This window comes from Podarcis liolepis (assembly GCF_965112155.1).
Source record: "Podarcis liolepis genome assembly, chromosome: 18".
In the NCBI taxonomy this organism is placed as follows: domain Eukaryota; kingdom Metazoa; phylum Chordata; class Lepidosauria; order Squamata; family Lacertidae; genus Podarcis; species Podarcis liolepis.
Window position 1 is genome coordinate 6720886 of NC_139572.1, and position 26937 is coordinate 6747822.

The following is a 26937-nucleotide window of genomic DNA, read 5'->3' on the forward strand; positions in this document are numbered from 1 at the left end:
TAATTAGACACTTAAGTCACAAAACCACCTGCCAAAATGGAATTTCTGTGAGATACTTTAAGGCTCCTTCTCTGTGTGTTCTGTATTGTTAAGTTGAACCATACAGAGCCAGTTGTGAAACCAAGGGACACCTTAGATAGCAAGCAAAGTCATGTATAAAGGTAAAGGGACCCCTGGCAATTAGGTCCAGTCGTGGCCGACTCTGGGGTTGCGGCGCTCATCTCGCTTTATTGGCCGAGGGAGCCGACGTACAGCTTCTGGGTCATGTGGCCAGCATGACTAAGCCGCTTCTGGCGAACCAGAGCAGCGCACGGAAACGCCGTTTACCTTCCCGCCGGAGTGGTACTTATTTATTTACTTGCACTTTGACGTGCTTTCGAACTGCTAGGTTGGCAGGAGCTGGGACCGAGCAACGGGAACTCACCCCGTTGTGGGGATTCAAACCGCCGTCCTTCTGATCAGCAAGTCCTAGGCTCTGTGGTTTAACCCACAGCGCCACCCACATCCCAAAGTCATCTATAGGAAGCCACAATTATAAGTTCTGCCATTTGTATTAATGATTGTACTTTTACTTTACAAGAGTAGATCTGGCTTGTTTCGTGAATATTCAGAAACAAAGACTTTAGGGTAGTTAACTTCTTTGAGTGAATTTGGAATGGCTGGCTTCCAGTTTTTTTCCAGTAAGCTGTGGACACAAACTGGGAAGTCTTCAGTTGAAACCTTGAATTTCCACGCACTTACGTATTTGTTACTTACTTAGAGCACTTTTATCTCTCCTGAAGACATCTGGCTTACTAGAAGTACATGTAAAAAGGATCTAGGGGTCTTGGTGGACCACAAGCTTAACATGAGACTGCAGTGTGATGCAGCAGCAAAAAAAGCTAATGCCGTTCTAGGCTGCATCAACAGAAGTATAGTGTCTAGATCAAGGGAAGTCATAGTACCACTGTATTCTGCCTTGGTTGGACCACATGTGGAATATTGTGTCTAATTCTGGGCACCACAATTTAAGAAGGATGTTGACAAGCTGGAATGTGTGCAGAGGAGGGCAACCGAGGTGGTCAAGGGTCTGGAAACTAAGCCTTATGAGGAGCACTTGAAGGAGCTGTGTATGTTTAGCGTGGCAAAGAGGAAACTGAGAGGAGATATGATAGCCATCTTCAAATATTTCAAGGGCTGTCACACGGAGGAGGGGGCATGCTTGTTTTCTCCTGCTTTGGAGGGTAGGACTTGAACCCAGTGCCTTCAAGTTGCAAGGAAGGAGATTCCCACTAAACATTTGGGGGGAAAACTTTCTGACAGTAAGAGCTGTTCAGCAGTGGAACAGACTCCCACGAGAAGTGGTGGACTCTCCTTCCTTGGAGGTTTTCAAGCAGAGGTTGGATGGCTATCTGTCATGGATGCTTTAGCCGAGATTCCTGCGTTACAGGGGGTTGGACTAGATGACCCGCGGGGTCCCTTCATCTTGTAAGATTCTATGAGTCTATGAAGCTCCCAGAGCAGCGTATAAATTTCAATAACAAGACAACCCCTGGCCTCAGACTCAGAATCTGATAGATAAAACACAAATGGGAAAGGAGTGTGCAAGGGGCCCTTTATCTCAGCTACAGTTAGTGTGAAGGCTGCAAGGAAAGTCTTGCTTCTGTCAGACCCAGCTCTAATAGGGGGGAAATGAGGCTAGCCCATCTCACAGGGCTGTTGTAAGGAGTACAGCATCTTTTAGTGCTATGGAGGCTTGGCGCTCTATAAATGTTAATTATTATTGTAGCAAATTAATATCTGCAGTAGACTTGTCCAGTCTGATACGGACAGCAGCAGATTTTCTCAAACTGGTATGCATGAGGTGCGACAGGCATCGCTGTCTCCTCGCTCCCTTTTCCAACCCGAGGGCCTTCTGGGAAACCTTCCAAGAGCCACATGCCAATCGCGGGCAGAAGTGGGCGGAGCAATGAATGCAAATTACAGCTTTGTGCAGCAGGGTGCTTCCAGCACACTCTGCTCTATCCGTCATCCAGACAAAGCAAGAGGACACATTCCAGCCAGGCAAAGTCACTCCAGGAGGGTGCAAAGCAAAGGCTGGTGAGGGTATGTGGCCGGTGGAACGCTCCAAGGCCCAGCTAGAGAGCCCTGGCGTGGTTGGATTTGGCACTGAGGAATCCCACCTGCTGCCTCCACTGCCAAGTCCTTGCTTGCTTGCCTGCCTGCCTGCCTGCCAATCTATTGCTCTTGCCGTTTTTGCATGGGCTTCCCTTTGCTTGTGCTGTCCTGAGCGGCTGGAGCTTCGGTGGTGCAGCTGTGAAATGGTGGGGTTTGAAGCTTTGAGATTTTAAGGCAGTGGCTGTGAATCGTAATAAGCGGAGACCTACTTTTTAAATTAGTTGGAGCAGATAGGAGGCTTTTCTTCTTCTTCTTCTTCTTCTGTTGTTACCATTAACCAATTTATATACCGCTTTTTAGACACAGATGATGTTCCACAATTTCAGTGCCTTAAAGAGATCTGCGCAGCATTGTCAAACCATAGTGTTTAGCCAAGCCTCCTGTTCAGCACAGGATCTGCAGAAACCTCCAGGGCCTCTCAAGTCAGCCTGTTCCTCATTTAACAACCCTTACTCTAAGAAGGTCCCCCTCATGTCCAGCCAAATCTGTTTCTTTCGTCTTCTGTAAAAGTCTATCAGTATATATATTTTTTAATCCCCGTATTAAAAGGGCAAAGCAAGTTGCTGGCTCTCATTATTTTTAGCATATGGAGGGTGCAACATTTGTTTGCTGCACCTGACTGCTGAGGATTACTTCACGCATCTGATAGAGCCAGCAAAAATCCAGGCCACAATACCTTTTACGCCCCAAAGGAATAATAATAAGAATTATTATTATTTATTTATACCCCGCCCATCTGGCTGGGTCTCCCCAGCCACTCTGGGCGGCTTCCATAAAAACCAAAAATACAGTAAAATATCACACGTTAAAAACTTCCCTGAACAGGGCTGCCTTAAGATGTCTTCTGAATGTCAGGTAGTTGTTTATCGCTTTGACATCTGCTGGAAGGGCGTTCCACAGGGCGGGCGCCACTACCGAGAAGGCCCTCTGCCTGGTTCCCTGTAACCTTGCTTCTCGCAATGAGGGAAACGCCAGAAGGCCCTCGGATCTGGACGTCCGTGCAGAATGATGGTGGTGGAGATGCTCCTTCAGGTATACTGGACTGAGGCCATTTAGGGCTTTAAAGGTCAGCACCAACACTTTGAATTGTGCTCGGAAACGTACTGGGAGCCAATGTAGGTCTTTCAAGACCGGTGTTATATGGTCTCGGCGGCCGCCCCCAGTCACCGCATTCTGGATTAATTGTAGATTCCGAGTCACCTTCAAAGGTAGCCCCATGTAGAGCGCATTGCAGTAGTCCAAGCGGGAGATAACCAGAGCATGCACCACTCTGGGGAGACAGTCTGCAGGCAGATAGGGTCTCAGCCTACGTACCAGATGGAGCTGGTAAACAGCTGCCCTGGACACAGATTTGACCTGTGCCTCCATGGACAGCTGTGAGTCCAGAATGACTCCCAGGCTGCGCACCTGGTCCTTCAGGGGCACAGTTACCCCATTCAGGACCAGGGAGTCTCCCATACCCACCCGCCCCCTGTCCCCCCAAAACAGTACTTCTGTCTTGTCAGGATTCAACCTCAATCTGTTAGCCGCCATCCATCCTCCAACCGCCTCCAGACACTCACGCAGGACCTTCACCGCCTTCACTGGTTCTGATTTAAAAGAGAGGTAGAGCTGCAATAAGTCCTGCAATAATCATGGGATCATAGAATTGTAAATTTGGGGGCACCCTGAGAGTCCTTTAGTGTAAGAATCCTGCCCACAACCATCCCTGGAACATTAGTATTGCAGTGATGGGTTAGGTGGGTCAGCATCCTGAGACAGAAAGCATTTTTATTTGTTTATTTACGGTGTGGGGGGCATGGTAGCCCAAGGCTATCTCCTCACTTGGTTGCTGAGCTTAAATACAGTCGTACCTCGGAGGTCAAACGCCTTGCGACTCGAACGTTTTGGCTCCCGAACCCTGCAAAGTGAGTGTTCCGGTTTGTGAACGTTCTTTGGAACCCAAACGTCCGACGTGGGTTCCGCGGCTTCCGATTGGCCGCAGGAGCTTCCTGCAGCCAGCCAGAAAACGCGCTTGGTTCCCGAACATTTTGGAAGCCGAACGGACTTCCGGAACGGATTCCGTTCAACTTCCGAGGTGCCACTGTATTATGTTGCAGAGCTATAGCTTGTTGGCGGAACGCCTGCTTCGCATGCAGAAGGTTCTTGTCTGAAATCACGGAGGGCTGCTGTGTAGAGGGTCCTGAGCTACATGGGACCATTGGCTTGACCAGTAGAATGGACTCCCTCAGAAGGCGGTGGGCTATCCTTTGATGGAGGTTTGTAAACGGAGGTTGGATGGCTATCTGTCAGGGATTCTTTAGCTGTGATTCCTTCCTTTCAGATGACCCTTTAAAAGGTGCCTTCCAATCTGATTCTATCACTTTGTACCTCATGCACTTATCAGGGGTCAGCAAACTTTTTGAGCAGGGGGCCGGTCCACTGTCCCTCAGACCTTGTGGGGGGCCGGACTATATTTTCGAAAAAAAATATGAGTGAATTCCTATGCCCCACAAATCACCCAGAGATGCATTTTAAATACCGTATTTTTCGCCCCATAGGACGCACCTAGTTTTTTTGGGGAGGAAATAAAGAAAAAAAATTATTTCCCCCCCAGGCACGGGGCTGGCGCGGGGGAAGCCCGAGCTTCCCCCGACCCCAGCCCCCAGAACAGCCTGCTATCCGCAAGCCTAGGGAGTCGCGCCGGTCTCCCCAGGCTTGCGGAGAGCTACGCGAAGCCCAGTCGCGCGCTTTAGCGCGCCCGAGGCTTCGGAATGCAGGCAGCTCTCCGCAACCTTTGGGAGCCCGGCGCAGCTTCCCGCCGGGCTCCCTAGGGTTGCGCAGAGCTGCACAAAGCCTGGGAGCGCAGGCAGCTCTGCGGAACCCTCCGGAGCCCGGCACGGCTCCCGAGGGTTGTGCAGAGCATCCGCCCCCTCTCGCTCTCCTGTATTCGCCCCATAGGACGCACACACGTTTCCCCTTCATTTCTGGAGGGGAAAAAGTGTGTCCTACAGGGTGAAAAATACGGTAAAAGGACACATTCTACTCATGTAAAAACACACTGATTCCCGGACCGTCCGCAGGCCGGATTGAGAAGGCGATTGGGCCGGATCCGGCCCCCGGGCCTTAGTTTGCCTACCCATGTCTTAGCTGCTGTGCTGCACCAGCTTTCAGCTTTCGTTTTCAATGCTTTAAGAGTGAGGGTGCAGGTAATAACCCCTGTATAAATGGGCATTTTCTGCTGCTAGTATCATGGAATGGCCTTCCCTCTGCCATATGTGAAGGAACATAGACAGCTGACTTAATCTTGAGCCAGTCCTTGGTTAGTCTAGCTCAGTATTGTCTACACTGACTGGCAGCAGCTCTGTAGGGTTGCAGACATGAGGCAGAGGCAGCAGCCCTCAGCTGCTTTACACATCTCGTGAAGTTTTTGCTTAGCCTTTCCCTGTTTTAGGGGCATGGCTCCCTTGAATAATTTGCTTTTATATGTTTTAAATGCTGCTTTACTGCTTTGAGACTCTGTTTTTAAAATATAATATTTGGAGTGTTTTGGACTAGAGATTTTCGAAACGTTAAGAGGTTTAAGGTAAAGGTAAAGGTACCCCTGCCCGTACGGGCCAGTCGTGTCCGACTCTAGGGTTGTGCGCCCATCTCACTTAAGAGGCCGGGGGCCAGCGCTGTCCGAAGACACTTCTGGGTCACGTGGCCAGCGTGACAAGCTGCATCTGGCGAGCCAGCGCAGCACACGGAAACACCGTTTACCTTCCTGCTGGTAAGCGGTTCCTATTTATCTACTTGCACTTTGACTTGCTTTCGAACTGCTAGGTTGGCGCTGGGACCGAGCAACGGGAGCTCACCCTGCCGTGGGGATTCGAACCGCCGACCTGATGATCGGCAAGTCCTAGGCGCTGAGGTTTTACCCACAGCGCCACCCGCGTCCCTTAAGAGGTTTATAAACTCTTTAAAACAAACCAACCAGTTTCAGAGATCACTCTTGCGTCCTTTCCCATTCAGCATTTGCGATTCGGGCTGCAGAAATCGTCCCAAGTTCTGAGTTGCATTCTTTGGCTTCACGTCTTTGGGCCGCCAAGGTGGCATCTTCAGGATCTGCAGAGAGAGTTGTTTTCTTGACTCTCGAGTGATCAAGTGCCCCAACCCCGCCTGGCCTGCCGCTGTGTTTGTGGTTGGCATGTGCAAGTTGTGACTCAGCTGCCTGCCATCCATGGATGGCAAGCAGCCCCCCCCCGCTGCCGCCCCCAGTGCTTGATAAACCTGGTTTCGCTCCCAGGCTGCAAAACAAGAAGGACCATTGAGTCCTTGGCAGGTTCTGCTTGCTGGAGGTGGGCTGCAATTTGGCTTCCTGGTCCACATGCTGTGTTGTTTTAACCAGTGAAATATATTCCCGTTGTAAGTGCTGGGAGTTCTGCCTGTATTCCTTCACTTGCCCTCCTCGCTGCTTTGGTAACTCGGTTGTGCAGGTCCATTTGCACTGGAGAGTGGAGGGTACGGTTGGCAGATGCCCCGGTGTTGCTCTTGTGAAAGAACAAAACCAACAGACGTCTGAAGCAGCAACAAAGGAGGATTTGCTGCACCAGCCCTACTCCGAGTAATAATAATAATAATAATAATTTTTTATTTATACCCCGCCCTCCCCAGCCAAGGCCGGGCTCAGAGCGGCTTACAAGCAATAATAAAAACAAGTTGAATGATTACAACTTAAAAACAAAATTAAAATACAACATTAAAATATTAAAATGTAGCCTCATCGCAGGAGAAGGAAAGGAAAAAAGAAAGAGAGGGAGGGAATCAAATTGGCTCCAAGCCAAAGGCCAGGTGGAACAACTCTGTCTTACAGGCCCTGCGGAAAGAAATCAGATCCTGCAGGGCCCTGGTCTCATGAGGCAGAGCGTTCCACCAGACCGGAGCCAGTGTTGAAAAGGCCCTGGCTCTGGTTGAGGCTAATCTAACTTCCTTAGGGCCTGGGACCTCTAGGGTGTTGCTATTTATGGACCTTGAGGTCCTCCGTGGGGCAGACCGGGAGAGGCGGTCCAGTAGGTACGAGGGTCCTAGGCTGTGAAGGGCTTTAAAGGTCAAAAGCAGCACCTTAAATCTGACCCTGTACTCCACCGGGAGCCAGTGCAGCTTGAAAAGCACTGGGTGAATATGCTCCCATGGCAGAGACCCCGTGAGGAGCCTCGCTGCAGCATTCTGCACCCGCTGGAGTTTCTGGGACAGCTTCAAGGGCAGCCCTGCGTAGAGCGAATTACAGTAGTCAAGCCTGGAGGTGACCGTCGCATGGATCACTGTGGCCAGGGCGGGGCGGGAAAGGTAAGGGACCTTCAGGGGCGGTGAAGGTGGAGTAGAGCCATTGGCATGGATGAACTTTGGCCTGTTAACTTCAGTGGGTTTAGCAACCCATAACTTGGTGGTAGGGACCCTGCTTTGCATGCAGTATGGCCCAGGTTTCAGCCTCCACTCTCTCCAGTTAAAAGTAGCAGTGAGCTGGTGATGCAGATGATGCTTAGATGTCTGATATCGAAGTACAGTGGTACCTTGGGTTACAGACGCTTCAGGTTACGTACGCTTCAGGTTACAGGCTCCACTAACCCAGAAATAGTACCTCAGGTTAAGAGCTTTGCTTCAGGGCGAGGACAGAAATCGTGCTCCGGTGGCTCAGTGGCAGCAGCAGGAGGCCCCATTAACTAAAGTGGTGCTTCAGGTTAAGAACAGTTTCAGGTTAAGAACGGTTTCTGGACCCAATTCAAAGTGCTGACCTATAAAGCCTTAAGTGGAGCCAGGACCACAATACCTCAAGGGCCACCTCTTACCATATGAACCCACCCGGATCCTGAGATCATTTTGTGAGGCCCTTCCTCGTGTGCCTCCTCCACGAGAGGTGCAGAGGGTGGCAACATGAGAACGGGGTCTTTTCTGCAGTGGCTCCCCGTCTGTGGAATGCTCTCCCCAGGGCCTTCATTATGCACCTTTAGGTGCCAGGCGAAAACATTCCCCTGCAACCAGGCCTTTGGCTAATTAGCAATCCAGTGCCCTTTTAAAATGTTCTGTGGAGGCGGGGGTTATTGGTTCGTCGTCGTTCTTATTTTTACTATGCATTTTGCGGTTTCGATGCTGTAATTTTATATTACGAGCGCTGCCCTGAGAACTGCGGATGAAGAGCTGCATACAAATTGAATAAATAAGAATTTCCTTGCTGGCTCAGGCCATCGAGCCCAACGTCCTGTCCTCACAGTGACTAACCAGATATCACCCCCTAGGATGCTGTCAGGGAACTGCCATCGCAGTCAGGAGTGGAGGAAGGGCTCCCGAGCGATGCCGGAGAAGGTCCCAGCAGGAAAGGAGGGGACTCAGTGACCGGGGAAGGAAATCAGCGTTACACCAGGGAGAAAGGCGGGCGGAGGCGGGCTTCGGAGGGATGGCTCCAGGACTCTTCGCCAGAGACCAGCGGGGAGAGCATTGGTCCTCCACTGCCCACACCCACCCTGCGCAGAAGACTTCCGCGCAGGGAGGCTAGGCGGAGACTATCCGTCAAGGAACTTTTATGTTGGAAGAAGTTCAGGAAACGCCCACTGACGGATTCTGCCAGTGACTGAGACAGACGCAGAATCAGGACTGTCCAGCCAGGGAAAGGTTTTTCTAGGCAGCCTCGCCGAGAGTGGCGGCAACTTACGCACAAGCAACCCCTAATTCCCTTTACAGATGCCAACAAACAGAACTTGAGGGCAGCAGCAGCAGCAGCAGTGCTCCCTCTTGGGATTTCCTGCGACTGGCAGTCATATGCGTACATACGAGTCATCACGGCTGATAGAGGAAAGAGAGAGGTCATAGAATCAGAGTTGGAAGGGGTCATCTAGCCAAACCCACTGCAGGAATCTTTCACCCAATGTGGGGCTCGAACCCCACAATCTTCAGATTAAGAGTCCTGTGTTGCATGCCAGATAGATCTTCATCCTCCTTCACAACTTTGTTGTTGGCTATTGTGGGAAACGAGCTTTGGCCCAGAGGGGCTGTTTTCCCTTGTGGTTTCCACTGGCATTCATTGGATCATCGACTTGTAGATCTGGAGGGGACCCTGAGGATCATATTTCATATTGAAATACAGTGGTACCTCGGGTTAAGTACTTAATTCGTTCCGGAGGTCCGTTCTCAACCTGAAACTGTTCTTAACCTGAAGCACCACTTTAGCTAATGGGGCCTCCTGCTGCCGCTGCGCCGCTGCTGCACAATTTCTGTTCTCGTCCTGAAGCAAAGTTCTTAACCCGAGGTACTATTTCTGGCTTAGCGGAGTCTGTAATCTGAAGCGCCTGTAACCTGAAGCATCTGTAACCTGAGGTACCACTGTACTGCTCCTCAGTGAGGCCAAACTTAGATTCACAAAATGCAATGCAGGAGTATGCAGCTGTCTCATACGGGGATCGAACCTGCGACCTTGGTGTTATCAGCACCACGTTCTCACCAACCAGAGGCTTGGAGCGACTGGAATGGGAAAGGGTCCAGGCTGCCATTGGCTCCCTGGGCTGTCTTTCAAGCTGCGGTTGCCTGGGAAACCATAGCACACTCAAGCTTTAACTTGGGTAGGCAATGTGAACGCATGAGGGTGTTGCCGATGGTTGGCCAACCGGCAATTCCGCCCTCTGTTTTTCCTTGGTTTCCTCAACCCAGGAGCTTGCCACTTACCATGTGTAAGGCTCATCCCCAATTTGGTTTGGCAGGTGCAGGGTCTGGGCAGAGCCGGCCCACCCATGAGGCAAAGTGTGGCAAGCGCTTCAGGTGGCAGGATCCATGGGGGCAGCAGATCCCGAAGTGTATCTGTATTCCCCCCTCATTCCTGATCTTCACTCACCCCTTCTCCCACACCCATTTTCTGGTTTGCCTCGGGTGCCAAAATCCCTTGGGCTGGGTCTGGAGTGAGGTCGTCACCCTATGCCAGCTGTTCTACCACAGAGGCTGGACTTTTGGCCACAAGGGCGTGAGCGTCAAGGGGGCAGTAAGCCACTGGAATGCAGATGCACCACCCACTGACCTTTGGGGCAGGAAAAAGCAGGAAAAAGTTCTGGAATTCCACCGTGTGCTTTTCAAACTCGTTTCCATGAGGGCAAGCGACTTGGTTTCGTTGAAATAGAGGCAGGGGTAAACATACAGTGCTGGAACGACTCTCCACCGCCAGACACGCACGTGTTTTCTTGTGGGTAGCAAGATGTAACTGGTGTGGGGTGAGAGGAAGGGTGTTTTCTTACCCGCCTTGCGCGGATAGGCTTCCAATAGCCCCGCCTCCATTGCCTTGTGATGGTGGGGCACCTCTGTGAAGTGGGGAGGTCCCAGGGGTTGTGGGTGCCTTCCCCAAACCTGATTGGCCCCTGCGAGAAGGAGTTTGCTGGAGCGAATGCGTTCTCACCTTAATCCAACCCACTATGTCCTTTGTAACATTGTGCATGGCACAGAGCAGAGAGGCAGAGGGAGACTGGGTGTAAGGTAGCTTCTGATGTTCCTGCTTAAATCAGCCTTTCGTTCGGAACCATAAGGACTAGAATCTTAGTTCATTTCAGAGAGAAGGACTGGAGCACAGTATAGAGCGTGTGTTGCATTGTGTACATACTCAGAAAGCCACTGCCAATCACTGTTGACAATGCTGGTCTAGGTGGACAAATGGTTTGACTCCTAAGCAGTGCTTTTTTTTCAAAAAAAAATGTTTAGGGGTACTCTTAATTTCCTGCTCATATTGCAATACTGCCCCTCAGTGAGGCCAAACTTAGATTCACAAAATGTTTAGGCGTATGCATACCCCTGCGTCCCCCCAGAAAAAAAGCACTTATCTTAAGTACTGACGGACAATCGTTCCTATACAGTGGTACCTCGGGTTACATACGCTTCAGGTTACAGACTCCGCTAACCCAGAAATAGTGCTTCAGGTTAAGAACTTTGCTTCAGGATGAGAACAGAAATCGTGCTCCGGTGACGCAGCAGGAGGCCCCATTAGCTAAAGTGGTGCTTCAGGTTAAGAACAGTTTCAGGTTAAGTATGGACCTCAGGAATGAATTAAGTACTTAACCCGAGGTACCACTGTATTTTGAATGTGGGCACCTCTGTACCTGCCGCTTCCTGAGTTTGCAGAAAACACAGAAGAATAAAGAAAACGTACGACCTTTTTGTTATAACCATGATACTTGACCCTAAACGCTTTCCCCATATGGTCTGTTCTGTGGTATAATATTGGGTGTGTGTGTGTGTGTGTGTGTGTGTGTGTGTGTGTAAATAAATGTATAATGGTCTTTGCAAATGTATAATAATGCTATAACCACAATACATTTGTAATGGTATTCAGAATAAATACAGCCATGGGCAAAGCAGCATGGCAAGAGGAAGGCTGGTTAATAATTCCTTCCTTGAGTTGGGGTTACCTAAGCCAGATCTTGGGGTACGTTTGCTGCCAGCCCCATAAACGGTGCTTTGATTTCTTCGCTATCTTTGACTTCAAATGTCTGTCTGTCTGTCTGTCTGCCCTCTCTCTCCGCCCGCAGAACATGGTGATGAGTTTCCGAGTCTCGGACCTCCAGATGTTGCTCGGGTTCGTCGGCCGAAGCAAGAGCGGCTTGAAACACGAACTGGTGACCCGGGCCTTGCAGCTGGTCCAGTTTGACTGCAGCCCGGAACTGTTCAAAAAGATCAAGGAGATTTACGAGACGCGCTACGCCAAGCTCTCGGATGCAGGGCAGATTCCGCAGCAACAACAGCAGCAGCAGCAGCAGCAGCACAGACCTCCCCAGGAAACCCTCTCCATCCATTCCTCCTACGACCGCAGCAGCAACGCGGTGGCCAGGACTGCTCTCTCCACCGCCAACATTGACTATCCCTCCCTCTACGGGAAGTACTTAAACGGACTGGGGCGGTTACCCGTCAAACCGGCAAAGCCCGAGGTTCAGCTGGTGAAGCTCCCCTTCTACAGCATTTTGGACGAACTCCTGAAGCCCACCGAGCTCGGTGAGTTGGGTGGGCGGGATTGGGATGGCCCTGGATGGCTGGGACGTTGCCTCGTCCCACATCTCCAGGTGGCCGGTTTGCTCGTGGCAGCTGGCTTCTTCTTCTTCTGCTTGCGTGCACAGGCCCTAAGCCAGGGGTCAGCAAACTTCTTCAGCAGGGGGCCGGTCCACTGTCCCTCAGACCTTGTGGGGGGCCGGACTGTATTTTGCAGAAAAATAAATGAACGAATTCCTATGCCCCACAATAACCCAGAGATGCATTTTAAATAAAAGGGCACATTCTACTCATGTAAAAACATCAGGCAGGCCCCACAAATAACCCAGAGATGCATTTTAAATAAAAGGGCACATTCTACTCATGTAAAAACATCAGGCAGGCCCCACAATAACCCAGAGATGCACTTTAAATAAAAGCACACATTCTACTCGTGTAAAAACATCAGGCAGGCCCCACAATAACCCAGAGATGCACTTTAAATAAAAGCACACATTCTACTCGTGTAAAAACATCAGGCAGGCCCCACAATAACCCAGAGATGCATTTTAAATAAAAGCACACATTCTATTCATGTAAAAACATCAGGCAGGCCCCACAATAACCCAGAGATGCATTTTAAATAAAAGCACACATTCTACTCATGTAAAAACATCAGGCAGGCCCCACAAATAACCCAGAGATGCACTTTAAATAAAAGCACACATTCTACTCGTGTAAAAACACCAGGCAGGCCCCACAATAACCCAGAGATGCATTTTAAATAAAAGGGCACATTCTACTCATGTATAAACACTCTGATTCCTGGACCGTCCGTGAGCCGGATTTAGAAGGCGGTTGGGCCAGATCCGGCCCCCAGGCCTTTGTTTCCCTACCCATGCCCTAATCCTTACTGTCTGAAACCTTACAGCATTAGAAACTCAGGTATATAACCTAGGCTCCAACTGGCTCCTTCAACCAAGGTTACGGTTGCCAAAACGGAATGTCTAGTTGCCGTTTTGGGGAAAGATGGCTCTGAAGTTTTATTTTTCAAGTGATGGACTGGACTGTGATTGATGATCAGTTAAAATACCTGGCTCGTTCAGATTGCAGCCTCGTTGAAGAGCTTTGAGAACTGAAAGAAGAAAAGTCACTCGATCCAGGGACATTCCGCTTATCTATTGGCCTATTCTGACCTCTTTTTCTTAATGGTGACATGGACCATTTGTAACGTAGGAATGTTCTTCACAACTGTGAGCAGGGCAGTGGGGTGGGGTAAGCGAAAACCAGCGAAAACAATTAATTATAACGTCGTTCCGTGCTCTTGCTCGGGCTGCACAGGCAAAGCACTTTGGTTCCTGAAATTTGTTTCAGTTGTACAGATAAAATAGAATGGATAGAATTCTACAGGGTGTGGTGTTAGTGTGTGAAAGCAGTCCAAATCCAAGGATCCCCAGATAGTGGAGATGTCAGACGCCATCCTGGCACCCATGTATCTTCACTCTGTTGCAAGCGGTCGAAAGCCAGGTTCAAAATGGCTAATTTCGAACGCTGCTTGGGGAGCTGTAACCAGTCAGTGTAGCAAAAATCTTACCTAGATGGACCCAGTGGTTTGGCTCGGTGTTAGGCAGTGTTCTGTGTCCCTAAACACCAGTGGTTAATCACCTTTGTTCTTGAGCACTAATCGCAATACCCTTGGAAGACAGAAAGACATGATAGACTTTCGTAGAACCATACAATTTTATGGTTGGAAGGAGCCCCAAGAGCATATCAATTACCCATTCTGCATATCAAAGGTAAACTGGTCATGTAGAAAATCTACATGTGGGGCAGAAGCCTAGCACTGAAACCTTAACCCTGATCGGCTATTTTTCTACATGCGAGGAAGCTACTTGCCTGCCCGCCCCTGTGGAGGTTATTCAAAACTCAAGCTGTGGAGTTAAGAAGGGACTGCGTTTTATTTCTGAACCGCCACTTTTCAGGTACGCAACCTTCCCAACGCAGTTTACAATATTTCAGAAATGATACAGGGTCCCTTGTCCCCCCCCCCCCCACTTCCAATGCTCAGAGGTGAGTGCCTCTGTGTATATGTACAAAATGGCAACGCAAAAAGTCCGAAGGAGGAGCCCAAGAGCCATTTAATGTAGCTTGTCCTTCATCGGCGGTTTAAATATGAGATTGGGGATTATGAGGATTATATATGAGATTGATTAGGCTCATGTGCTAGCACATTGTCCCTAAAACCATATTGGGTGGTGCAACATAGTGGTTGCAGGGCCCGGCTTTTAATCTGGTTCTTGGTCATAGAATCATAGCATCATAGAGTTGGAAGAGACCACAAGGATCATCTAGCCCAACAATCTGCAACACAGGAATCTTTCGCCCTAAACGGCCTCGGTCCAATATATCTGAAGGAGCGTCTCCACCCCCATCGTTCTACCCGGACACTGAGGTCCAGCGCTGAGGGCCTTCTGGTGGTTCCCTCACTGCGAGAAGCCAAGTTACAGGGAACCAGGCAGAGGGCCTCCACGATGGTGGCACCCGCCCTGTGGAACACCCTCCCACCAGATGTCAAAGAGAACAACAGCTACCAGACTTTTAGAAGACATCTGAAGGCAGCCCTGTTTAGGGAAGCTTTTAATGTTTGATGCATTACTGTATTTTAATATTTTGTTGGAAGCCGCCCTGAGTGGCTAGGGAAGCCCAGCCAGATGAGCGGGGTATAAATAATAAATTATTATTATTATTATTATTATTATTATTTTATTTATTATCCATACAGAAAACACTGGCCTGCGTAAGCGTCTAAGCGTTCCTTATAAGCTAAACCCTGAGCTAAAACAGCTGTTCTCCCAGCACCTGTCCTCCAGTTAAAATATATGGCTTTTAACTCCGCATAAAAGTAAAACAGAAATGCTCCTTGCCTGTCTGCTGCAATTACCATTAACTGCTGACTCAGCTGACTTTGAACCTATTAAACATTAAAACAAATGAAAACCAGGGAGGAGCATGGAGTGCAAGGGCCGGAAGCCTTACTTGTTGCCATCTTCAGCCCATATAGCCTTAATTCTATCAATGTATAAATTTTTTTAAACAGTTATTTTTCTATGCTTTTAGCGGTTTTTATTCTTGTCTCTAAGCGGCCTTGAGTCCCGTTAGGGAGGAAGGCAGGGTAGGTAGGTAGGTAGGTAGGTAGGTAGGTAGGTAGGTAGAAAGAAAGAAAGAAAGAAAGAAAGAAAGAAAGAAAGAAAGAAAGAAAGAAAGAAATAAAGAAATAAAGAATTCATTTCAAGGAGAAGAATACCAAGGTGGTTCACAAGCAGGTTAAAAGCCAATGGGAAAATAACAACACCAGTTATTAAATAAAAATTCCCATAAGGTCAGTTGGAACTACAGTGGTGCCTCGCAAGACGAACGCCTCGCAAAACGAAAAACTCGCAAGACGAAAGAGTTTTCCGTTTTTGAGTCGTTCTGCAAGACGAATTTCCCTATGGGCTTCGCTGCCGCCCGCCAGCATTTTAAAATCGCCCCGGGACAGCGGAGGCTTCGCTGCCGCCCGCCAGCATTTTAAAATCGCCCAGGGACAGCGGGGGCTTTTAAAATGCTGGCGGGCGGCAGCAAAGCGCTCCTGTCCCCGGAGCTTGCGGGGCGGGAGGTGGGGAGAAGGGCTTTTCTTCCCACCGCCAGCCTTCAGAACAGCCTTCTGAAGGCTGGCGGTGGGAAGAAAAGCCCTTGCCCCCCCCCCCCAGCCTTCAGAAGAGGTCGGGGGACAGACTGTCCCCGGACCTGGTCTGAAGGCGGTTTCCATAGGAACGCATTGATTGATTTTCAATGCATTCCTATGGGAAACCGTGCTTCGCAAGACGAAAAACTCGCAAGAAGAAAAAACTTGCGGAACGAATTAATTCCGTCTTGCGAGGCACCACTGTACAATCAAAGCAGGAGAGTCGAGTCGGGAGGTCAGGAAAATGCTCGTCGATAAACAGGGAGCGGTCAAGAGCCAAGGGTCGGACGTTCAGCAGGGAGGACATTCCACAACACTGGCGCCACCACTGTCAAAGCCTGACTCCGTGTTACCACAGTAGTCTTGCCTAGTGCCCTGCTGTTGGATTTACATTGCCCTGACCGCTCTCTCGATGTGAGTTGCAGGCCAGAACCACTTGGAGGGCACCAGGTTGGCGGAGACTGAAAGGCGCCAGTGGTCGGATTCTGCATAAGGCAGTTGATTGGTCTGCAGATAACTTTCTGAATCGCCCCTTAAGGCTAAGAGGTTGGATGTCTCAGAAGGCGTCTTAGCTGTTTATGGTTCCTTCCCACCCCTTCTCTTAAGAATTGCTGTTGTAGTGTCACGCTGAATTGGGTGCCGTCTGGAATCTACTTGTGGTTTTGTGATATTTACTTGATCTCAATTAAAGGTATCATGTCCCTCTCCCTGTTCTTGGTTGTCTCCTCTCCCACGCTGAATTAATACGACTGTCTGCATTTTTCTGCCTGCAGATTTGTTTTGCATGCAGTGGTACCGTGGTTCTCGAACTGAATCCGTTCCGGGAGTCCGTCCGACTCCCAAAACGGTTTGAAAACAAAGGCGCGGCTTCTGATGGGCTGCAGGAGCTTCCTGCACTCAATCGGAAGCTGCGCCGGATGTTCGGCTTCCAAAAAACGTTTGGAAACTTGAACGGTCACTTCCGGGTTTGCGGGAGCCGATTTATTCAGTGGCCAAGCCGTTCAAGTACCAACGAACCCATGTATTTATATCCCACTTTTCGGGCAGAAGAAACCCGCCCCCCCCCAACGTGGCTCTTCAGTTGCCATTCAGTCATATTAACGGAGCAGTATCTCTTGTCGAAGGCAGAGGGCCCGGTGGGTGTTGGAACTGGGGTTTCTAGGGATGATTGTGGGGCGGGGGCATCTCCCAATTCGTTTCCCCCTGTGGTGAAAAATTCACGTGCGTAAAGGTTTGCAGCAAAGTGGCTGAGGCAACGCCAGTGTTTTGATTGCAGGAGGAGCCGAGAGCCCTGCATGTCCTCTGAGAAATTATTTGTTGCTCTGACTCCAAAAACGTGCTGGGCTCTCTGAGACGGGTTGTGCGAGGGATTCCACGTGAACACATGAGAGCCCTGTTGGCGTTCAGCTGAGCGGAGTGCATAAATCATGCGCACACCCTCCCGGTGCAGCTGCAGATATGATTTTAGGCTGCTGTTGATAGAACCACAAAACCCCAAGTTACGGAGATGACTGGCTTGTCTTCAGCTAAGTTCCATTCCCCTAGCAAATACAGTGGTGCCTCGCAAGACGAAAAAAATCCGTTCTGTGATTCTCTTCGTCTAGCGGTTTTTTCGTCTTGCGAAGCAAGCCCATTGACGGATTAGCGCTATTAGCGGCTTTTAGTGGCTTATCTGCTGATCAGATCAGCTGGGCTTAGAAAAAGGGGGGGGGAACCAGCAGGAACTCGCAAGACATTGTCGTCTTGCGAAGCAAGCCCATAGGAAATTCGTTTTGCGAAGCACCTCCAAAACGGAAAACCCTTTCGTCTAGCGGGTTTTCCGTCTTGCGAGGCATTCGTCTTGCGGGGCACCACTGTATCTGAAGGGCTGTCACATAGAGGAAGGTGCAAGCTTGTTTTTTCCTGCTCTGGAGGGCAGGACTCGAACCAAGGGCTTCAAGTTACAAGACAGGAGATGCTGTTTGACAGCAGAGCGAACTCCATCGGAAGGTGGTGGACTCTCCTTCCTTGGAGGTTTTCAAACAGAGGTTGGATGGCCGTCTGTCACGGATGCTTTAGTTGTGGCATGCACCCTTCGTTAAATAGAACACTTGCAGGAAGGCTGTTCACCTTCATAGAAAGCGTTGTTGCTTACAATCCCTGCAGCTTGCAGTGGAAAAGTCCTTAAAACATTTAAATAAATCTTGCTGTATGAATCCCCCCCACCCCCCAGTTTTTGAAGTCCTTCTGAAAGACAGGAGGCAACCCAAAAGCTTGCAAAGAAGCTCATGGTTTCTCTTTCTCCCCCCCCCGCCACTGCGCCCCCCCCCCATGAGGCTGCAGTTCAGGGATTTGGCAAGCCTTGAGCAGACTTTGGTTCTGTTGCATAAGACTGCTTCGGAGAGAGGGCCAGCTTTCTGCTCCGTCTGTCTCCCTCCTCGAGGCCGCCTGCTTGCTTGACCTCCTTCTCTGTTCCCTGTGTGCAGTCCCGCAGAACAACGAGAAGCTACAGGAGAGCCCGTGTGTCTTTGCCCTGACGCCGAGGCAAGTGGAGCTCATCAGAAATTCCAGGTATTCTGCTGGGGTTCCTAGCCTTTCCCTATCCGGTTTCCCCTTGACCGGAGACTTCCTGTTTCCCTGCTGGGGTTTTTACCTGGGTTAAGCCTTTCTCCAGGTCTCGCGAGCTGGCATCTGGAGCCGGTGGGCAGGCAACACCCCGCAGCTGACCTGGGCATTATCCTGAAAGTGGGACCCCTTTGCTATGCATGTATCGTGTGGCATTTGAGTGCGTTTGAGTTAATTGTCCCACATTCAAGTGACAAACCCTCCAGCAGAGCTTTTGGCCTGTAGTCTGCAAATTGGGAATGAACAATGTCAGAGAACAGAATCTAAGATGACAAACCAAAATTCTTGTGTGTGTGTGTGTGTGTGTGTGTGTGTGTGTGTGTCCCAGCTGAAAAATCCTGGGGTCAGTCTTGGGTTTATTACTCTTGCGATAAATGTTTCCCTTCTCTGTGAACACAGACGCTTAACCCGGAGGGGATGTTTGTCTTGTTTTCATTTGGCAGGGAGCTGCAACCAGGAGTGAGATCGGTCCAGGTAGTCCTCAGGTAAGTCTGAACGCTGCGGCTGCTAATTAAAGCCCCTGAGATGGGGGCAGCGGGTGGGTGGGGGGAGGAATATTACAAAAGCCAGGCAGTGGTGTCATCGGAAGAGATCCTTGGTTGACAAACTTGCAAGCGGCTTCCCTGCATAGCGGTTCCCTGGGCCCCAGTCTCCCTCTCCTAACGCAAAGCTCCTTCTGATTCACAAGGTCGCAGCTTGCCTGCGCATCTGCTTGTTTTCCATGGCCACTCCTGATCACGAGGAAGAGCCTTGAGCTTTCGAAGGTGACGGCTAGGTTTCCAAGAGACCAGGGCTGCTTCCGTACAGTGCATTGAAGTCACATGGCTTCCCCCCCCAGAGAATCCTACAAGCCACAGTTTGTCAAGGTTTCTGGGAGGTGTAGCTGTGGTGGGCAAACTACAGTTCACAGGGTTATTTTTTGCAGTGTACGCAGCCTGGGGCACAGGCCTCTGATACATTTGCAGAGGCTAATTCAGTGTTTCCAAAAAAATGTTTAGGGGTACAGTGGTACCTTGGGTTACAGATGCTTCAGGTTACAGACGCTTCAGGTTACAGACTCCGCTAACCCAGAAATAGAACCTCGGGTTAAGAACTTTGCTTCAAGATGAGAAGAGAAATCACGTGGCAGCAGCGGGAGGCCCCATTAGCTAAAGTGGTACCTCAGGTTAAGAACAGTTTCAGGTTAAGAACGGACCTTCGGAACGAATTAAGTTCTTAACATGAGGTACCACTGTACTCTCATTTTCCTACACATATTGAAGTAAAGGTAAAGGCACCCCTGACCGTTAGGTCCAGTCGTGGATGACTCTGGGGTCATGTGGGCAGCATGACTAAGCCGCTTCAGGCGAACCAGAGTAGCACACGGAAACGCCGTTTACCTTCCCGCTGGAGTGGTACCTATTTATCTACTTGCACTTTGATGTGCTTTCAAACTGCTAGGTGAGCATGAGCTGAGACCGAGCAACGGGTGCTCACCGCGTCATGGAGATTCAAACCACCAGCCTTCTCATCGGCAAGCCCTAGGCTCTGTGAAATGTCTAAACCACTGAGCCTCTTGGGCTTGCTGATCAGAAGGTTGGCGGTTCGAATCCCTGCATCGGAGTGAGCTCCCATTGCTCTGTCCCAACTCCTGCCAACCTAGCAGTTTGAAAGCATGCCAGTGCAAGTAGATAAATAGATACTGCTGTGGCAGGAAGGTAAATAGCATTTCCATGTGCTCTGGTTTCTGTCACAGTGTTCCATTGTGCAAGAAGCGGTTTAGTTCTGCTGGCCACATGACCCAGAAAGCTGTCTGCGGACAAACGCCGGCTCCCTCGGCCTGAAAGCGAGATGAGCGCCACAACCTCATAGTCGCATTTGACTGGACTTAACCGTCCAGGGGTCCTTTACCTTTGCAAACCGCTATTCTGAATAACGCATTTTAGGGGGAACTGGAGATGGGTTTGTGGAACTGAGCAAAGAAGCATGGGAACGACTGGTCTAGAGCCTTTGCTTTCTTTGCCCCGCAGAATCTGCTACACAGATACCAGATGCCCTCAGGAAGACCAGTATCCCCCAAACATCGCTGTGAAAGTGAACCATAGTTACTGTTCTGTCCCGGTAAGTCAACCCAAATCGTCTGAAACTCGTACAGAAGAGGACAGGGGTGTCCACTGCCCATTTTTTGTGAGATGGGCTGCCTTCCGTTGGTGTTACCATCCGTCAGCAGCGTGGAGGGTGGGCTGTCTCATCATTTGCAGACGTGAAAGCTGCCACCGCTTTCTCCAGGCCAAGACTTTGTCCTCAACCATAGCCAGCCTCCCTGGATGGGGCAGAGTTTTGCACAATTCAAAGTGTTGGCGCTGACCTTCAAAGCCCTAAACCAGGCTTCCTCAGCCTTGGCCCTCCAGATGTTTTTGGCCTACAACTCCCATGATCCCTAGCTAGCAGGACCAGTGGTCAGGGATGATGGGAATTGTCTCAAGACATCTGGAGGGCTGAGGTTGAGGAAGCCTGCAATCTAAATGGCCTCAGCCCAATATCCCTGAAGGAGCATCTCCACCCCCATCTTCCAGCCCGGACACCAAGGTCCAGCTCCGAGGCCTTCTGGCGGTTCCCTCCCTGCAAGAAGTGAGGTTACAGGGAACCAGGCAGAGGGCCTTCTTGGTAGTGGCGCCCGCCCTGTGGAACGCCCTCCCATCAGATGTCGAGGAAATAAACAACTATCTGACTTTTAGAAGACATCTGAAGGCAGTCCTGTTTAGGGAAGTTTTTAATGTTTGATGTTTGATCGTGTTTTTAATATTCTGTTGGGAACTGCCCAGAGTGGCTGGGGAGGCCCGGCCAGATGGGCAGGGTATAAGTAATAAAGTATTATTATTACATTATTATATCCAGCTGCATCCAGTTTGGGGTGGCTTTTCCTCGATGTCCTTGCTGGGAATCTTGTGCCCTGCAGGGTCTTTGAAACGGACGGTTTGTGAGCAGATTGCAGAGAAACAAACAAGCCCTTGAAGGTTCTTTCGGCTGTGTGCGTGATTTGTGTCTTTTGCTGGCAACGAAACAAACACCTCTCTCTCCCTCTCTCTTTCTTTCTAGGGCTATTATCCCTCCAACAAACCAGGTGTGGAGCCCAAGCGGCCTTGTCGTCCCATCAACCTCACTCACCTCATGTACCTGTCTTCCGCCACCAACCGCATCACCGTCATCTGGGGCAATTACGGAAAGGTGCGGGGCAAGTTGGGCGGGCAGTCGCAAAATTGCCGCTGCCCCTCTTCTCCTCCTCCTCCTCCCTTAAATGTTTGTCCTGCTTTGCATATGCAGACGTGTTTTCATCTGTGCCCGGGTGTGGTTATGCACGCCCACTCCCTCTTTCGGTAGGTGTGCCAGGGTCAAAACTGAGTTGAGCTGCTGACTCTCCCTGTTCCTTTAAGAAGCCGGCTGTGCAAAGTGCTGATTGGCCACCCCTTGTGTGACTGTCACAACCTTGGCTCAGAACAGAGTGGATTTGATTTAAATCATGGGTAGGCAAACTAAGGCCCGGGGGCCGGATCCGGCCCAATCACCTTCCCAATCTGGCCCGCGGGTGGTGCGGGAATCAGTGTGTTTTTACATGAGTAGAATGTGTCCTTTTATTTAAAATGCATCTCTGCGTTATTTGTGGCGCATAGGAATTAGTTCTCTTTTTTTTTCAAAATATAGTCTGGCCCCCCATAAGGTCTGAGGGAGAGTGGACCGGCCCCCTGCTGAAAACGTTTGCTGAACCCTGATTTAAATCAAATTGATTTAAATCACGATTTAAATCTCTAGTCAGTAAGGCTTGATTTAAATCTTTTTTTTTTTTTCAGAAAGACTCATTCTTGCTAGTATAAGCTTAACATTTACAACCAGATGAAGGTTTCATTTTTGGAATGATAAATTTCCAGAGAAGTTTTTTTACAGTTATATCAAAAATTACTGATTTGGTTATACTATTAGAAATACATAGACCGATAATTATGAAATTATTGTGAGGTTTAATTAGGACAGTCCACATATACATTGGTACTCTAGGTGAGTGTTCCCCAACCTTGGGCCTCCAGCTGTTTTTGGACTACAACTCCCATCATCCTTGACCACTGGTCTTGCTAGCGAGGGATGATGGGAGTTGTAGTCCAAAAACAGCTGGAGGCCCAAGGTTGGGGAACACTGCTCTAGGTTACAGACACTTCAGGTTACAGACTGGCAGTGGCGCAGGCTCTCTGATTTAAAGAGACCTTGCACTGCCTGAACAGCTCCGGCTGCATTGCGGCCAATCAGTGAGCTGCGTGGCGGCGCCTGCCGCTACGGTCCAGAGGAGTCAGGCGCCTTATGGTAGCTTCGGGGGCCTTATATTCCGGGGAGGCCTTATGTTTGGGGGAGGCCTTATTATCGGGGAGGTCTTATTTTCGGGGGATGCCTTATATTACAGCGAGAGGCAAAACTGGAAGTACCGTATTTTTCGCTCCGTAAGGCGCACCTGACCATAAGGCACACCTACTTTTTTTTTGGGGGGGGGGAGTTCAAGAAAAAAAATATTATTCAAAGGGAGCGCTCAGCAGAGCCGGTATGCATCCCTTTCATGAGCCACATGGAGCTTGTGTGCGGCGCTTGCAGGCTTTTCCCCGAGGAGGGAGAAGGGCAGCCCGTCACTGACTGCTCCCAGCCTTCCCGCTGCTCCCAGAGCTTGTGGGGCTGGTGGGGGAAGCCCAGGTTCCCCCCCCCCCAGCCCCGGGGACCACACATTCGCTCCATAAGACGCACAGACATTTCCCCTTAGATTTTAAGAGGAAAAAAGTGTGTCTTATGGAGCGAAAAACACGGAAGGTCTTATTTTCGGGGGATGTTTTACTTTCGGGGAAAGACGGTGTAATGGGTATGAGTTACTCGTGTGTAAACTGGTGCCTTTTTCGGCTAATTTGCCTTGTTAAACCTTTCTGACTGCACAGCCCTTTCTCATCGTGGCTGCCTCAGTCGCTGGCAGAATCCGTCAGTGGGCGTTTCTTGAACCTCTTCCAACATAAAAGTTCTTTGACACCCAGTCTCCTCCTCCTCTCACTGCACGGGAGTCTTCTGCGCAGGGAGGGCATGGGTAGCGGAGGACTTGGGCTCTCCTCACTGATGTCCAGTGAAGAGTCCTGGAGCCCTCTCTCCACTTCCCCCGTCTGCCTCCCTTTATCCCCGGTGTTGCGCTGATTGGCTTCCCCCTCTCCTGAGCTGTTTCTCCCCCTGCTGCTGGGTCCTTCGCCAGCATCATCTGGGAGCCTCCCCTTCGCCTCTCCCTCCGATGTCAGTTCCCTGACAGACGGTAACACAGGAACCGAAACACAGGAAGGATCCTTTGCCAGGTGATAGGAGGGCTGCTTTGAAAGACCAAGGAAGCGTTCCCTGCCCTGCGATTTCTCACAAACCCTCTGTTCTCCTCCCGCTCTTCAGAGTTATTCCGTGGGCCTCTTCCTCGTGAGACAGATGACGTCGGCAGAGCTGCTCCAGAGGTTGAGAGTAATCGGCATTAAGCACCCAGAGCTGTGCAAGGCGCTTGGTGAGTTGGCACGCTTCTCCGTAGAATCGTAGAGTCTCAAGGGACCCACGAAGGCCATGCAATGCAGGAATCTTTTTCTCAACACGGGACTCGAACTCATAGCCCTGAAATTAAGGGTATCGTGCTCCTGTGGGGGGGGGGGCGGTACATGAAGAAGGGAGTTCTGCAATCGGGAGTTGCAATCCAGCAGTCTCCAGAAGGCTGCCGGTTCGCCACCCCTGAGCCAGTGTTAGAAACTCAGGTATGTAAACGAGGTGCAAAATGGCTCCTTAAACTAGGGTTGCAGTCGCCAAAACGGATTGTCTTAGTTGCTATTTGGGAGGGCCAGACGACGAGGAAGTTGTATTTTTCAGTGCAACTCTCTGGTTCCTGAAATCTGTCCTGATTGTGAGGATAAAATAGCACAGATCGAATTCTACAGGGTTTGTTGTTAAGTACAGTGGTACCTCAGGTTACATACGCTTCAGGTTACATACGCTTCAGGTTACATACGCTTCAGGTTACAGATTCCGCTAACCCAGAAATAGTACCTTGGGTTAAGAACTTTGCTTCAGGATGAGAACAGAAATCATGCTCTGGCGGCGCAGCGGCAGCAGCGGGAGGCCCCATTAGCTAAAGTGGTGCTTCAGGTTAAGAACAGTTTCAGGTTAAGAACGGACCTCCAGAACGAATTAAGTACTTAACCTGAGGTACCACTGTAACCGTGCATTCTCAATCCTGTGCGCTCACGGTTCTATCACTCCCAGTCAGTGCGTATCCTGTATCCTCCTGCCGAGATCCTGCAAAGATTTGATGCCGCAGATGTTCTGGCTGATGTGTGTTGTGCTGGGAGCGGCCGCCGAGACCATATAACACTGGTCCTGAAAGACCTACGTTGCCTCCCAGGACATTTCCAAGCACAATTCAAAGTGCTGGTGATGACCTTTAAAGCCCTAAACGGCCTCAAAGGCCAAGTATACCTGAAGGAGCATCTCCACTCCCATCGTCCAGACTGGACACTGAGGTCCAGCTCCGAGGGCCTTCTGGCGGTTCCCTCCCTGCGAGAAGTGAGGTTACAGGGAACCAGGCGGAGGGCCTTCTCGGTAGTGGCACCCGCCCTGTGGAACGCCCTCCCATCAGATGTCAAGGAGATACACAACTATCAGACTTTTAGAAGACATCTGAAGGCAGCCCTGTTTAGGGAAGTTTTCATTGTTTGATGTTACAGTGGTACCTCGGGTTACACATGCTTCAGGTTACATACGCTTCAGGTTACAGACTCCGCTAACCCAGAAATAGTACCTCAGGTTAAGAACTTTGCTTCAGGATAAGAACATAAATCGGGCTCCGGCGGCGCGACAGCAGCAGGAGGCCCCATTAGCTAAAGTGGTGCTTCAGGTTAAGAACAGTTTCAGGTTAAGAACGGACCTCCGGAATGAATTAAGTACTTAACCCGAGGTACCACTGTATTTGTGTTTTTAATATTCTGTTGGGAGCAGTCCAGAGAGGCTGGGGAAACCCAGCCAGATGGGCAGGGTATGAATTATTTGCTATTATTATTATTATTATTATTATTATTATTATTATTATTATTATTATTATTATATCACCGTAGCCCCTCTGAACAGCATGCTATTGGGGAAGAGCCTCAGCACAACCGATAAATCATAACAAGCCCAACCCCTAGCTCACAATGATTGTGCCAAAAAACACGTTGTGGAGTATACCTGCCGTAAAACACGGGGGCCCTTTGTCTTGGGCAGAAGCAGGTCGAGGGAGGGAACGAGAAAGATTCTTCCACTGCCCGATTTCTCCGTTCCCTGGGGAGTGGTGAAAGTCGCTAACAAAGAACCACCGCTTTGTTCCCTCTCTTCTCTTCTTCCACATATTCTCTCCCCGACTCAACAACTGTAGTTAAAGAGAAGCTTCGCCTGGATCCAGAAAGCGAAATCGCCACCACTGGTGTCAGAGTGTCTCTCATATGCCCGGTAAGTGATCCATGTTGTGTTGTAAAGCGCTCGCTCTCTCTCTGTGTGTGTGTGTGTGTGTGTGTGTGTTTAGAGGTGGCAGCTACAGCACAGCTCAAATGCCTTGGCAACAGCTGATTGGTGGGAAGGTGCCATTGCAGGAGATGCTTTGACACTTTCAAGATTTCCTTAAGTCCAGTAGCCTTGGAACGTTTATTATTTGTTTACCCCATATATATCAAGGTGGCATGCCTGGTTTCCCCCACTCATTTAATTTCCGCAACAACCCTATTGGGACTCTCCTCGAGATCTTCGGAGGAAGGGTGGTATATAAATTTAATAAATAGATCTCTGCTGTTTTCAAGCTCCTTGAGGCTACTGAGTCTTCCATCCTCCCTTTGGAAGCTGGGTTTTGCTCAGCAAAGGCATATCCCTGGCCTTAAAGGGACCCCTCACCATTAGACCTAGTCGTGGCCGACTCTGGAGTTGCGGCGCTCATCTCGCTTTATCGGCCAAGGGAGCCGGCGTACAGCTTCCGGGTCATATGGCCAGCATGACTAAGCCGCTTCTGGCGAACCAGAGCAGCGCACGGAAACACCGTTTACCTTCCCGCCGTTTACCTATTTATCTACTTGCACTTTGACGTGCTTTTGAACTGCTAGGTGGGCAGGAGCAGGAACCGAGCAACGGGAGCTCACCCCATGGTGGGGATTTGAACCGCCGACCTTCTGATTGGCAAGTCCTAGGCTCTGTGGTTTAACCCAATTTTAAAAGGGGGTAGGCCCCCCCCACTGCTCTGCACTCTCCGTGAGTGCCTCTACATGGCTAGAATGTGCCATTGAACTCAGAAAAGGCCTCTTCCTTGCCTGGATGGAGTTTGGAGGGTGTGTGTGTGTGTAGGAATTCGCCTTCTATACAAAGGCAAACATTTGCATCTGTTGCTCTGCCCACCTTCGCTCAAGCCCCGCCTACCACCACCACCAGGTGGCCCCCGGGAGGCTGTCTAGAAGTAAATGCGG

The 26937-nt window shown here is 50.1% G+C and overlaps 1 protein-coding gene and 1 long non-coding RNA gene across 4 annotated transcripts in view; one reads left to right on the top strand and one right to left on the bottom strand.

Annotated features, from left to right (window-relative positions):
* Positions 1–26937, top strand: part of PIAS4 (protein inhibitor of activated STAT 4) — a 35606-nt gene that overhangs the window by 1934 nt on the left and 6735 nt on the right. For all 3 annotated transcript variants that reach the window (XR_014521002.1, XM_083483926.1, XM_083483925.1), the window contains exons 2-8: positions 11673–12132; positions 18295–18379; positions 18877–18918; positions 20443–20533; positions 21512–21640; positions 23867–23972; positions 25866–25939. Coding sequence is in view for 2 of the 3 variants with exons in the window: in XM_083483925.1 (XP_083340051.1) it covers positions 11673–12132; positions 18295–18379; positions 18877–18918; positions 20443–20533; positions 21512–21640; positions 23867–23972; positions 25866–25939 (987 nt within the window). In the remaining variant the exon portion in view is untranslated. The remainder of the gene's footprint in view (positions 1–11672; positions 12133–18294; positions 18380–18876; positions 18919–20442; positions 20534–21511; positions 21641–23866; positions 23973–25865; positions 25940–26937) is intronic.
* The window catches only part of LOC310697655, a 147591-nt gene continuing 127406 nt past the window's right edge, over positions 6753–26937 (bottom strand). Inside the window, exon 2 of the long non-coding RNA XR_014521142.1 lies at positions 6753–7014. This is a non-coding gene — a long non-coding RNA (uncharacterized lncRNA). The remainder of the gene's footprint in view (positions 7015–26937) is intronic.